This window comes from Atta cephalotes (assembly GCF_000143395.1).
Source record: "Atta cephalotes unplaced genomic scaffold scaffold00035, whole genome shotgun sequence".
Lineage (NCBI taxonomy): Eukaryota > Metazoa > Arthropoda > Insecta > Hymenoptera > Formicidae > Atta > Atta cephalotes.
In genome coordinates, this window is record NW_012130099.1 from 2,875,434 (window position 1) to 2,890,035 (window position 14,602).

At 31.5% G+C, this 14,602-nt stretch overlaps 1 protein-coding gene across 1 annotated transcript in view; it reads right to left on the bottom strand.

The window, feature by feature from the left end:
* Positions 1 to 475: 475 nt before the first annotated feature.
* LOC105621640 (ral guanine nucleotide dissociation stimulator-like 1) overlaps positions 476 to 14,602 on the bottom strand; it is a 16,507-nt gene continuing 2,380 nt past the window's right edge. The window contains exons 2-6 of the mRNA XM_012203108.1: positions 8,420 to 8,524; positions 6,880 to 7,300; positions 2,747 to 3,369; positions 1,562 to 1,873; positions 476 to 1,123 (exon numbers count right to left, since the gene is read on the bottom strand). Coding sequence (XP_012058498.1) covers positions 476 to 1,123; positions 1,562 to 1,873; positions 2,747 to 3,369; positions 6,880 to 7,300; positions 8,420 to 8,524 — 2,109 coding nt within the window. The remainder of the gene's footprint in view (positions 1,124 to 1,561; positions 1,874 to 2,746; positions 3,370 to 6,879; positions 7,301 to 8,419; positions 8,525 to 14,602) is intronic.

Consider the following 14,602-nt stretch of genomic DNA (forward strand, 5'->3'; position numbering starts at 1 on the left):
GTAATATTTTGATATGTATTGTTGCGATATTATTTAATTAGCACTGTTAACATTACTATTAATAACGTTAATTAGTAATATTAACATTACCAATTATGTATTATTGATGTCAATTAATTCATACAAATCATCCCAACATTGCATTTTTCTAATCTTGCAAACGTTGCTACAGACTCTGTGTTGGAAAGATGCCACTGACATCAATATTGTAATACTAAATGTTAATTCATTTAGCGTAATATTACAGCTTAGTATTTGTTCACTGACGTACGCTGACAACATCGCATTTGTCTTTTATCGCAATTATATTGATCGACTTCAATTTACTCTCCTTCACGAGAGCAATTCGAGAATCCATTAGCACTCTAACTTCACGTCCAAAGTTCACGTAATTGTCCAAGAACTATTTCCCGCTTACGTCAGCGAGAGACTTCAGAAATCCTCTTGTTCTGGGCACTCAGCGACGGTTTTAAGACTATCTCTTGTGGTTGTGACCGCTGCCTTTGCTCCTGGGACTGTCCGAGGTCACGTCATTGGGCTCTCTCCTCTGTCTCAAAATAAAGTTGAGATTGTGCGCGGTATTTACAGCGTAATAGACGTTAGCCGAATTGGGCAATACCATCTCCCGATCGGGTAGCACCTGGGCCAGGGTGTACTGATCGGGACTGCCTTCAAGGCCAAGCTTCAGCATGGCGTTCCGGATAACCTGTGGCGTCCGCTCGTTGTTCGATAGCATTATCGACTTGTACAGCACCACGCCTTGCGTTTCCACATTATCCGTTTCCATGGTGACTTTGATAATATAGAAATCAGGCGAGTTCTTGTGCGAGTGACTGGGACTAGACAGTCCGGCGAGATTCGGAGTGCTACCGTTGGCCGCCACAGCACCGGCTGGGGGTGCCAGACGAGTCTGATGATTGCCACCTCCACCGGAACTTAGGGATACGTCCAGGGACGGTAGAGACGAGCTCGAGGACGAACTGGACATTTGTGATGGTGACGTTCGCCGGTCCAGCGAGTTGTGTGGCGAACTCGGGAGGGAATCGAGGTCGCAGTAAAATTGCGAACTGCTCGAACTGGACGTTGAGGCAATTGAATCATTCTTGCGGTGACCTTGATGACCCTGTAAGACAAGTCCCATGATTAAATTCTCGTTTGAATCCCTGTTGATAATCGAAGATAGTTTTTTAATAGAAAGATACGAGGCTTATTTCAAAAATACTCGAAATATAAATAAGGTTATCCTTAATAATATCGTCTCACGTACTTTTATATGATTTTGATGAAGAAATTTCGATTAGATAATTTTGAGGAATTTCTTAATATTCGTATATTTTATATATATAGGAAGAAAATAGATTAAAACAACCTTGACCAAAAGTATAGAATATCTTCAATTTATGTAAATATGTTTTATATTTAATGAAAAATAATATTTATTTTTTTCATTTTGTTAGTTTTTCTTTGGATCTTATTATCGGTTTTTCCACGAAAATGCAATAAATTGAGGATGCCTCATACTTATGGCCAAGGCTGTATTTCTCATTAGATGAAAGATCACCTGTTTCTTCTTGCCGCGATTGTTGAGAGTGTTCCCTGGTGGTGGCTCGATCTGACAGCTAAGTTTGTACGCTTCCCGATCGTCCAATACCACTACCGAATGGAACCAACGATCGAACACGGGATCCATGCTGAAGTTATATGCGTTTGCCGCGCCCTGCAGAAGTCTTATCCTAGCAAGCACTTCGAACTCCTTCCGTCTTTTATCAAAATTGATGAGACCATCGGCTATCGTATCCGGAATCGCCGTGTCGATCATAGTGAGGTCAGTTAGGAAGGTACCTAGATACGGTATTGTGCCGTAACTAATGTTCTGAAATCAAATTTCAGAAAAATTCATCAATATTAAGTTTAAGAGAAAAGGAGAATAGCGCAGAGAATATGATATATTCGTCCATACAAATAAAACTGATTTCTGTGTAATCTAATCTGTATTTATATTTTTGCGAATCGATACTTAACACATCTTGAGCTAGTTATTCAGCATAAATTTATATATAATTAGTTTTATAAATTTCTGATTCTAAAGAATTCTTAGATATATATATATATATAAATTATTATTATTATATATTAATCATATATTAATAATATATTAATGTATAATTTATAATTAATATATACATATAAATTTATAAAAAATTTATAATTATAAATTATTAAAAAATTATGAAATTTATTTATGTATGTATATACTTAATTTTATAATTAAAGTTCTCGTTAAATCATTAAAGCAATTTTCTAATTTAGAGATTAGTGATTACTGTGGCAAACTTTTACAACTTAAAAGTTTTTAAAATGAATTATCAAATATATTAATATTTTATCATACAATCAAAAAAAGTACGGACTTTTTTCTTTATAAAAGAAATTATTGTGAGTCATGATTTTTTTTATCTTATTGTTCTATTCGCGTCTATTTGATTTAAATTGTAGTATTAGTTTTCACTAATATTTAAGATCTTTTCTGTGATATATGTCTTTGTTTGTAAATATAAGATCCTTTTTCTGAAATCTTTTTTATTGTTTAGAGCTTTTTGATTATATTGGCTGTAACAATATGATTGTAAATTTGAACAAAACAACAGGGTTAAAATCTCTATATGATCTTCTTAAAAAGCTGAGAAAAAATTTCGCGAGAGCTTACAAAAGAGAACAACGTTACACAACGTGTTATTGCACTTACGCCTGCGTGAGTATTCTGTTTTTGAAAGAGCTTCTGCAGATGCCTATCGCTTCTGCCGGCAGTGTCAGCGAACTTGGCAGTGCCCTCTTTGATGAGCAATTCCCTCTGTGTCCAGGCGTTGTTCTCCTCTGAGAATATCCTCTCGAGCTCGCGGAAGAGTTCATGCTTCTCCCGAGGCATGCACTGCCAACACTTCTCCAGTCGATACACCGGATTGCTTTGGAGGCCGGAGACGATTGCCTTTAAGCTACTAAAATTCTTGAGTATCCGCAATTCCTGCGCGACGTCGATCCACGTCTCGAGGATCCTGGCGCGCTCCTGAGATTTGAGCGTCGTGTCCGTCAGAATGGTCGAGATCACACGTAACGAGACGGCATTGAATTGGTTCACGGTTGCCACCACCGTGGCGGCTTCGTGACTCCTGGAACGATCCTTCCTGGACCATACGGCACCAAGACACTGATGGGCAACTAGCTTCTTAAACACTTCGGCATCCATCCGCGTTAGCTGCTCGGCGAAGTGACGATGGGGCACCTCGGGGAAGATGTAGTTCCCCCAGTGATCCGCCATCGGATCCGGGGAACCGCGCATGGGTAGTCGGCCATTGTCGTATACTATACAGTCTAAAAGAAAAAGAAAATCGAATTGAAATCAATCTGATTCGTTCTCAAATTAATGAAAATCAATCTAGAATTATGTGGCGAAATATTATTTTTTTTCATAATTGATTCTTTTTTAAAAGTTATTTTTTATTTTTTATATGATTTTATATGATTTTTTTATGATTTTTTAAATAAAAAATATGTTGCAAATTTAAAAGAATAATTTAAATTAATTAAATCAATTTGTGTGACTTTGAAATTTCAATGAGATTAAAAATTTGTATTAAATTTTAATATTTAATTCTGATATAAATAAATTTCTTTAGAAATTCTTTTAAAAATATCTAAAAACTGAACTTAAATTAATCTAATCGAAAATTGATGAAAGTTAATATGGAATTAAATGGTGAAACATTAATTTTCATAATCGAAATCCTTTAAAATTCTTTCTTATTCTATACATTAATTTTTTAAATACATTATTGTAAAATTTAATTAATATATAAAAGAATAATTTAAATTAATTTTATACTTTTTATAATTTAATAAGATTAAAAATTTATATTAAATTTTAATAATTCTGAAATAAAGAGTTTTTATAATTTTTTTTAATTTCAAAAATATTACATTCTATCAATCTTTATTAAGAACAAGTCTCAATTATATTCGTGTCAAAAACTTTCTTTTAGGTTGTTTCAAAATATTCTCTCTCTTCCTCTCTCTCTCTCTCTCTCTCTCTCTCTCTCGTTACTTTAAATAAGACCTCTATTTTGGAAATATTGCAACTGGATCGAGTTCTCCAGCAGGCGAGCCTTGAGTGAAAGGTGAGCCCTGCCCGGGTCGTGGCAGTATAATAGAGCCTGTAGACCCTCAATTTATACACGGGAAGCAGACGGCTTTGTGTGAGCTCGAGCAGCCTGATTGGTCTTTCACCATCACTAACAATCAGACCAGCTTTCTGTGTTCCAAACTGCCGATAGAACGATTCTTTCGCGCCAATGCTGTTCGCGCCAATAAAATATGCCGTTTGAACTTTTTTTGTATTCTAGAAACTCGCGAGATATATGTCGAAACGCATTGCGAGATCTAGATATATAAAGTCCGACCCTATGTTACTCCATTTGTCATATTTTTCTTTTTTTGCGTAAGTTTGAGGAGAGTTTTGCAATTTGAGGTTCTTATAAGGTCGGTATATTCATAGACGGATCTTATATTCAAAACTGTTTTAAATACGGTCTTAAGAAGTCACGAACGAATCAGAGGACTGCATTAGCGTCTTAAGACATTACTTAAGATGATCTTGAAATAAGAATCGACTATGTGACTATGAATACCGGCCTAAAAGTTAAAGATTGTGCACGATAATGTTTGATCTTTCTCCTCAGATAATGCATTTGAAATATAATATTTTAGTGGATGTTTTGCTTGCTTATCGCGGTTCACGAATTCTCTAAATACAAAGTAGGTCGTCATGTGAGTTATTACTTGTTACATTCAAATTGTGTGCATAAGTAAGAATATATTACTATTAACAATTAAGAACCATTTGGATTCCCTAACTTTAATAACTCAAAATTAGAGAAAATTAGAGCTAAAAGTCGGCATTGTATTTAGTGCGCTACGTATTAATATAAAAAACTATTTAACCGAAATTTAAAAATTCATATTTGACATTTGGTTATATAATTATATAACTATATATATAATTATACATACATATTACTACATTGTTCGATAAAAATATCTTTTTTTAATATTGAAACAAGAACTAGTCATTTTTTGAATGTTTAATACCTACACATGAATGTGTTTTCCAAATTGCTCTATCACATTACAAAATTATTAAGCATTACAATTATTACATATAATAATATAATAAATATTACATTTAATTTTGCAAGAAAAAGCGATTTTTATTAATTTTGTAATATTATAACTACGATTTATGATATTTAATATAATATAATATATTGGAGAAATTATATTACAATCAAAATGAAATTAAGACTTTCAGTCCTCAAAAGGATTTTTTAATCAACTATAGTTAATAAAATATATAGTTAAATATAAGGTCCATTATATGGAAAAGCTATGAATTAAATTATTGATGATTAACAAACAGCCTTCAATTGTATTTATTTAAACTTTTACCATTTCAAAATTGACAAATTCAAAATTATGGGTTTAATATGGCGGATGTCAGAACTTGAAAAATGTTTGGATTATTGCAAAATTTATAGATGTTTTTCATAATTTTGAATTTGTCAGTTTTGACATCAGTTTCATATTCAGCAATATTTAATCAATATTTTAACAATTTAATTTAATAATTATCTTATAAATCACATCTGACACTAAAAAACTTTTTAAAGCTTAGGAATTTTAACGACATACTTAATTTTTATTACAATGAAACTTTTCCAACAATCGTACAACATAATTATAATACGATTAAAATGTAAAAATAGTCTTTTTTATAATGCTATGAATGCAAATATCTCAAAATTGTGTAATAGAACAATTTGGAATTTTTAAATATTGAATTCATATTCAGTATTTAAAAAATTACGGAAAATATGGTAACTAGTCTCGTTCAAGTATTCCTTTTTTCAGAGTTATTACTCGATTCTATTTTCACTCGCCATCAACTTTTCAAAAATCATTGGATGCTTTTATTATAGATTTGAACTTTATTTAAATACAATCAGCGGATTTAAAATTTTATTTTATATTTTAAAAACCTATCTATATTTTTATATATTTATTTTAATATTGTATTACATGACATTTATTTGAAACAGATTTTAAAATTTTATTAAAATTTTAAATTTTTATTTATTGGAATTGGAATACATAATCTAGAATTATCTTATGATAATTATCTTAGAACAATTCTGAAGCATATTTCAATTTCATTAAATATAAATTTATTACTTTAAAATCGAGTTAAAAATTTCTAAATTTAAGACACGATTTATAAATAATAATTTTATTAAATAATTTTTATTTAATGAAATTTTGGAATAAATAAGTCAGAATTGTCACAAAATATATGATACTACAAGTATCATAAGATAACTTAATTTTGGATCATTATTCTATTTTATTAAATAAAATTTTATTATTGTGTGTAAAATCATATTTTAAATAGATGATCAGTATATTGCAGGACATCGTATTAAAATGAATACATAAAAAATATAAAAACGTTTTTGAAATACGAAAATAAAAAAGATTATATTATTTCCAATTGATTATATTATATTAATAGAATTTAATTGATGTTAAAAAAGATTCGATTTGATGAATTTCATACTGAATGCATCATTTTGATTACAACAAATTAACATTATAATGCTCGTTTCTTTCACAGTTTAACCAAAACCGATGTGGTTCTTAGGAAATGTCGCGGCGCGTTATCATTCTTCGTATTTGAACTTCTCACGGTGCCTTATCAATTATACGGTTTTCTTTGTGTTTAAAGTTCACGGTGAAACGACGTGACTCACCAAGCCGGTGAAATAACATTACCTATCTGATCCTCCCGCTGAAACCGGTGCAGTCGGTGCTTAGCTTTGAGTTCGAGCTCAGAGCCAATAAGACGCTGCTGCGTGAACTCGAGAAGTCTGGTGAGCAGGGGATGGCTCGGGGGTGACTTCCAGTCTCCTAGATAAGCGTCCAGCCAGACATGCAAAGCCTGAACAAGGGTCTTGCGATGCTGCTCACAGCCGGCGGTCCCGTCCAGAGCGTCGTATCGCGCGAGCAACAGCTCGAGGACTTCACGCGGGCTGGTGAACGCTCGGTATGTTGCCAGGAAGATGTTTATGTAAGTGGACTCCAGCTCGCCGTCGTCGTTCGCCAGACTTTCGACCAGCCGCTGCACCGTGCCGGCCTTCAAGAAACGCACTCGCACCGTCTCCCATTCCAAGTGCGAAATCTCGTCGTCAGAATCCTGGAGAATCGCGACGAGTGCATTAGTTGAATGTTGAAACTATTAATTGAAAAACATACGACAGCGCAGAGTATTTCAGCAACGTATTGCTGCAACATTGCTAGAATGTGCTGTGGACGCTTTTGTGCCAGATTCCTTTAAATAAAAGCTTTTTACTTTAGAATGCTCGGTATTAATGATACAGTATTATTATTGACATATAAATTTTACGAGAATATAGATCATTTTTAATTAATGTAACACAAGATCTTTGTACACTTTACATTTTTAATGATAACATATTTATAATCTCTATAAACTAAAGGAAATAAGAAAACTAGAAAAAATATAAACCTATATAAATAATCTAATTATCAAATTAATAAAAAGAACAAGATTACTGTCAAATTCAATTTTAAAATGATATGGCGTATGTAATACAATAAAATTATTTAAAAATTTATTGGTATCACGTGATTCTTCTTTGTTATAATACTGACCGCTAAAAGGTCCAACTGATATATAATGGATTGAATTTTTAAAAGCTTTGGTCCCCGCTTTGGTGAATAGCACTAGAATGATACTCAATTAGGCTTCAGCTTTCAGCCTGGCAGATTTAAATCCTCATGCTAACCATTGAAGACAGCTTAGCGCTCAATGATCTCACTTACATGTGAAATTTACATACGATAGCGTACTAGGATTAAAAGGCTTTAAATAAATAGTAGCTAAAAATTTAGAAATTTCAGAACAAGTAAAAAAAACTTGCTCTTTGAAATTTCTAAATCTTTAGAGAGGAAATCATGATTTTTCTTGAATCAAAAAATTATGGAAAATACTGTGTGTATTACAAGTAGATCTCCATTTCCAACCGCAATAAGAATTAATTAATAAGAAAAAGTTAAATTATATTGATAAAAATCAATTACAATAAAAAAAAGATTAAATTAGTTAAATTATTATAATTAAATTCTTTAAAAATGATTAAATTAATAAAAATTATCAAGATCTAAAGGAACAAATTAAACGAGTAAAAATTACTACCAAATGCTAAAAATCTAAAAGAAAAGGACAAGTTAAATTGGTAAAAATATTAAACGCTAAAAATCTTGACTAAAAATATTTCGATATCATGCTCACCGATGCTGAAAGACTTCTCGTGGGCCGATGGTATCGGACCTTCTTTAGATATACTGTGTATATGACGCCGTCGCCTCTTTCCTCGCCCCATAAACGCCACGTGGGCTGCAAAGTAGAAAATCGAACATCGAACTTAGTCATGAATGTCCGTATCAATGAATGCTATAAGCGGTATAAAGGAACAAATAACGAAGGACCACACACCAGGGGATGATTTAAATTTCTAATTTCACAGCGGAGTGCTTGCTACTCCCTATCGCGACCTAACAAAGTAAACAGAGCAATTGAAGATAAAAAAAAGATTCAATTTTTTTCATCTGTAGTTAATTTGTTTATTGTGACAAGTAAAATTGACATGCATTTAGTGGCTTTACATCACATTATTTCATACAATTAATAAGAAGAAAGTAAAGTTTTTTGTATGAATTTTAGACGAATAAAAAATAATCACGTTGTCGCATTAATTAACATATTATTACTTTGTATCAGATTATTAAAATTAATTGCTGTATAATTATCTTTACAGATTCTTTATTTTGTATTGACTACAAAATCATCCCCCAGGTTGCCTTTCCATTGCTACTAAATATGAAAATTTGACACTACATGCTTCATTACATTTTCAATTTTCCTCATAACCTTTCGATTCATCCAAACACATAACTAATATATTTAAATCTAAAATAATTATAATATGCTAATGCAAAGATTTCTGATAGAATGCTTTGGAATATTTAATTCATAAAAATGTGCGCATCAAACAAAAAAATATATGTGATGCGATAAAATCTTATTCTTTTCAAAATTTAATCAGATATTTACAGAGATAGATAATTACAGAGTTTCTTTGTTTTCTAAAACTTGATTGCAAAACATTGTGCAGAATTATTGCAAAAATACTGTAAAGATCATGATAGGATAGTAGAAATGAGAAATATGATCTATACGCAATTGCTTGATGAGAACAAGTACGTAATTGAATTTATGTATTTTACATGAACTACGTAGACAAGAATTCATCGACATGTACATGAATATAATGTTACGGTTTCATTATCAAATCAAAATAAATTTTTCTCAAATTTCAATGTGAATTCTACGTGAATACTTGTATATAGATTTTAACAGATGTAATCCATGTAGAATTGCTGAACTAAAGTTGCTCATCTGCAAGCAACACACGGTGGAATTCCATGTGCTCGCAACTTTATAACCTAGTAAACAACCACCAATTAAGAGTAACATAACATTAATTATAGTTCCATACTGAACAATATAAATATAATACATGAATGTAACAGTTACATTGTTGAGTATGAAATTATATTAAGTATAACATTGATGTTGTACTACTTTTAGTTAATTTTACTGAAAAGTCATCATCCATACTCTAATAAAATAATTTCTTGAAGGCGGATCTCCAAAATTGGATCCAAAATATCTCATTTTGATAGTACAATTTTGTTTAGTTCTGCATAAAAATTAATTTAAAAACTTAATATTCTTGAAAATTACATATAAATTGTATTAAATTAATAATTATACCTTTAACTGCTGGGTTCTTAATACATATATCTATGTAGACATTACAAGGAAACTTATGAGACAAAATCGATTAGACATACCGATAGAATTTATGCCCACTCGACTTCACGTGAAATCTATTTATCTATTTGAATAGAAAAACATCGAATCCACATACTTGTTCTTATTGAGCGATATGTATCCATAGATCTTATAAGATCTATATGTTTGTCAGACGAGATAATTGTAAAAAACAAAAAGAAGTAATAAATCTACCTACTAACTTCCTTGACTTTTCATTTAATGAATAAATCATGAAATCAGCTGACTCATGTTCATGCATAATAAACATATAGTTGTGTGTATGTGTACGCATACAAATATACATGCAAACGTATTACTTATCAGTGACAGTCGGTCGAGCCACAGGCAGTCTGTATAATTAATTTCAACTTGATAAAGAGGGGCTCATGCGATGACGTAACATCTATGTGATAACGCTCGCCTTAAAGGTAGTTAGCCTTTAGAAAAGGTGTTTTGGCTTATCATCACGGAAAGAAACTATAATTAGCGATCTTCGTTGTGAAATGCTTGTCGTCTCGCAAATTGAGGAAATAACTAGTCATTCCCTACGGCTTAACGTCAAATTGAGAAGTTTAGTATAAATTTAAAAATCCAGTTAACAAGGTGATTCTTCAGAAAATTGATTTAATTACTTTGATAGAACACTAATTTGACGTAGTTTGGAAAATTAATTTAAGTGAGCCTTTACAAAAAGTAAACCAATCAAATGTGTATAATCAATTGTGCTATTAATAATAATTTCAAAATCACCTGTTTGAAAATCATCAGTTTTATTTAAATATACTTTTTAGTTGTTACTATCATATAAATAGTAAATGAATTTAAGAAAATAATTATATTTGTTATAATTGCGATTGCATTTATTGAATATGAAAATGTTTATTTTATTTATCATTTATATATCTTGATATTTCACTACATTAATATTTAAAATTATCATAATTTATAGTACAATTTTTTCATTTGAAGAGAGAATTTTCATTTGAAAGAACACATATAATTTTTATTTACTAATATTATAACAGTAATAATCATAAAAATGTAGCTTTCAACCATAATTATTTTACTATGCAATTATAGTCACAAACATTTTTCTTTTAGTATAATTTTTAGTATAATTATTTGTGTTGTATCACTTTTGAACTTTGAAGTAAAGGAACAATATCGGTCATTGACATTATGGTCATTTTTCTTCTATGAGGCTTAATGGTGATCGCCAAAGCTTGTCGTGTCCATTTATTTAGCATTGAGATATGAGATCCTATAAACAAAGCGAGTCTTAGAGGCCGTAAAGGGGACTTAATGTCGTGAAATCCGGTACGATAGACGTACATATTCGCACTGGCACAAACGATTACAATCGAAGCCGTACTAAGCACGTAATACCGGCGAGGGACGAGAAACCGGACGCGGAGAGAGAAGCGTGTCATTGCTATCTTCGATGTTTTTTCTCGCTTTCGAGAAAAGAGATCGTCTCGCGGAAAAATAACTGGAATCTGTAGAATCCTCATTTTTCCTGTTGAACGCATTCTCAAGAGTGTCTCTCTCGCGAGGTATTAATTAAGAAAATAGTTCACAGAACTAACTGCTCAGAGAATTGCATATTTTTATTGTAGCTATTATACGTATAAATATAATTATATAGATTAGATTTAATAAAAACAAATTAATATTGGCATGAAGTTAAATGGATTATAAAATAATAATTTCTTGAAATTGTGAACAAAGTGGTTCATAAAGAGCCAAGCAAAAACAAGAAGAAAAAGAAGAATTTCTTATAATTAGAACTAAAATATTTAAAAATATCTTTTTTATTTGTGAAACTAACTAAAATTTAATATTTCGGATTGATGAATGTTATCATCGAAGTATTAGAATTAAGTTCTATCTATTTATGAATTAGTTGGAAATGTTTTATAATTTTTAATTAGATTCTCTTACTCTTCATTTATCAAAAATTGTATCTGATTAATTTTGATCCGAATTAGATCCAAGTTCATAACGAAAACTTTTTGCATTAATAATTAATAATAATATAAATTAATTAATAATTTTTTTAATATCTTTTACTTAATTTCTTTACTTAATTTTATGACATGAATTTCTCTTTCAAAACCAATTTGAATAACTTTCTCGCATAACGATTATGTAATATATTTGATTTCAAAAATTCCAACGACACACGAAAAAAAATATTTGGTTGAATTAACTGAAATTTTGGTGGAAGATAAATGATCCAGAATTCTTGTTGAAACAATCAATTCCCAATCTGCCAGAATTCTAGTAAATTTAATCAGAAATCTATTAAACTAGAATTCTGAATCGTTCATTTTCCACCTCGACTCCAGTTAATTCAACTAAATATTTTTCTCCGTGCAGAATTGTCGATTTCACCTCGATGCAGCCGAGACTCAAGAAACGAGGATCTCAAGTCCACCCGCTCACGCCCCGGAACGACCAAGCAATTAGACGCTCGCAGAGAAGGAACCCGAGCGTGACTCGAGGTCCTCGTACCTGTATACTAGTCCTTGACAGCCGCTTCCCTCATGTCGATTCGCCATTGTTCCACAGTAAACAGCACGAGCCGAACCTCGATGCCTGTTACGCAAAGTATAAATCGAGGTATAAACGCAACGGAGTATCTCCCGATCGCTGAATTGTAATTACATTTCCGGCAGTAAAACCCGTGGATATCGTATGATATCGTTCGTTGATCACGTCACGCAGAATAATGTTTTCATCTTAAAACACGCACTCTCCGCGCTTATCTTTAATATTAAAGACGTGTATAAATTATATATCATTCTTTTACTTCAAAAGTGACACAATTATTTTTCGATTTGAACAAAAAAAATGATTGAATAAACTAATTAAATAATATCGGCAAAAAATATATATATATTCTTAATATGATCAAATGTCATTTTTGTCATTTTCATCCTTAAAAATCACTCTTTTTGAGTTGTGACGATTTTAATGACTTTTAACAAAGTTAAATTGATTCATAGAGATGTGAGTTTGTTATTAGAAAAAATGATTTGTTATGTGATGATTTGCTAGGAAAAGGAATTAATCAATTACTATTGCGTATCATATTTCTCACTATTTGTCAAATTTAACAAACAATATACGGTTTACAAATCACACTTGTTTTAGTATATTGATACAAAATATATTGCTAGTATAACTTACAATGTTACTAACAAATATAACGATTAGCATCAGTTTCCATAACAAAAGAATTATCATAGACACAATAAATCAAAAAAATAACAATCATATTCGATATCGACACATTTATTGCCGTTATATCTACAAAATGAAATTTTCTATGGCTTGTTAAATTAACAAAATCTTTTTAATCCGTGCTTTTAATGATTAACAGAATAATATTCACTTAACTTATTATATTTTTTGAGCTATGTCCTTATGTCACTTTTGAAGTGACATAAGGAAGCGATGTATTTATTACTATATTATGAAAAAAGATAATTTTTAACATTTTCTAAATAGAAATTAGATATTTGAATACTTATAACAAGAAATTTAACTACAAGCCAAAAACAAAAATCTTAGGAGAAATTTCTGAATTTAACAGCATTCATTTATTTATAAGCGCTTTGAAAAAGTATATAAAAAGTGATTTTGACTCAGGATACTTTCCAAAGCGGATTGAATGTGTGTTCAATTTTCAATTAGAATAAACGCCCGGATTCATAAATACAGAAACGGTTTGGCGATGGCACGATCGAACGACGGCAACGACTTCCTGATGATTTTCCAATTTCAATGTTAGTTCGCGTGTGAATGGACTAATATATCGGGTGGTGTGTAAGTAGACTGAATATATCGGGCGATACGCGATATCGTAGATACGCGATTCGCGCCGGTTCGGGGGATCGATCGTCGCGAAACGAGTGCAAGATTCATGAGATCATGTCGATATAGTCGTACTAGTGGTACGTCCATATAGTACGACTATAAGTAAATTGATAATGGTTGTAGTACCGTAAAACCATTGTAAGTACATCGTTCACCGTTTCTGGAACGTCGAGATTACTGCTCGAGATGTGTATCTACATTCGCGCGCGAATGGTGAACGAGGTTGGCGCGACGTCGCGGAATCCCGTAAATGTCCCGTCGAGGTCAACGGTCCGCCTGCGGGGTCCCGAAATACATCCCTATTATTTCCTGTTGGATTTCTCGCGAAATCCATGTCGGAGACTACCGTGAAATCGCGACGGGGAAGCGTGACGAACACAGTCTTTGCATCACTGGATCAATTTCCCACTTCTCATTTTAGAATTGCTATAAACTATACAACTAGGAATCTTTTTGTCTCATTGAAAGAAATGATGAATACACGCTTTTCTGCGAAATTCAGAATTGACATCTCTTTAAATATTTAAATAATATCTTTGATAAACGATGTGCGAATATTATATTATATATATATATATATATATATATATATATATACGTATAACTTACTATAATAGTATGTCTATACGTAAAGTTTAAAGTTAACGGTACTAAAAATTAATTTACGTATAATACATGCTCACCGATAGCTGA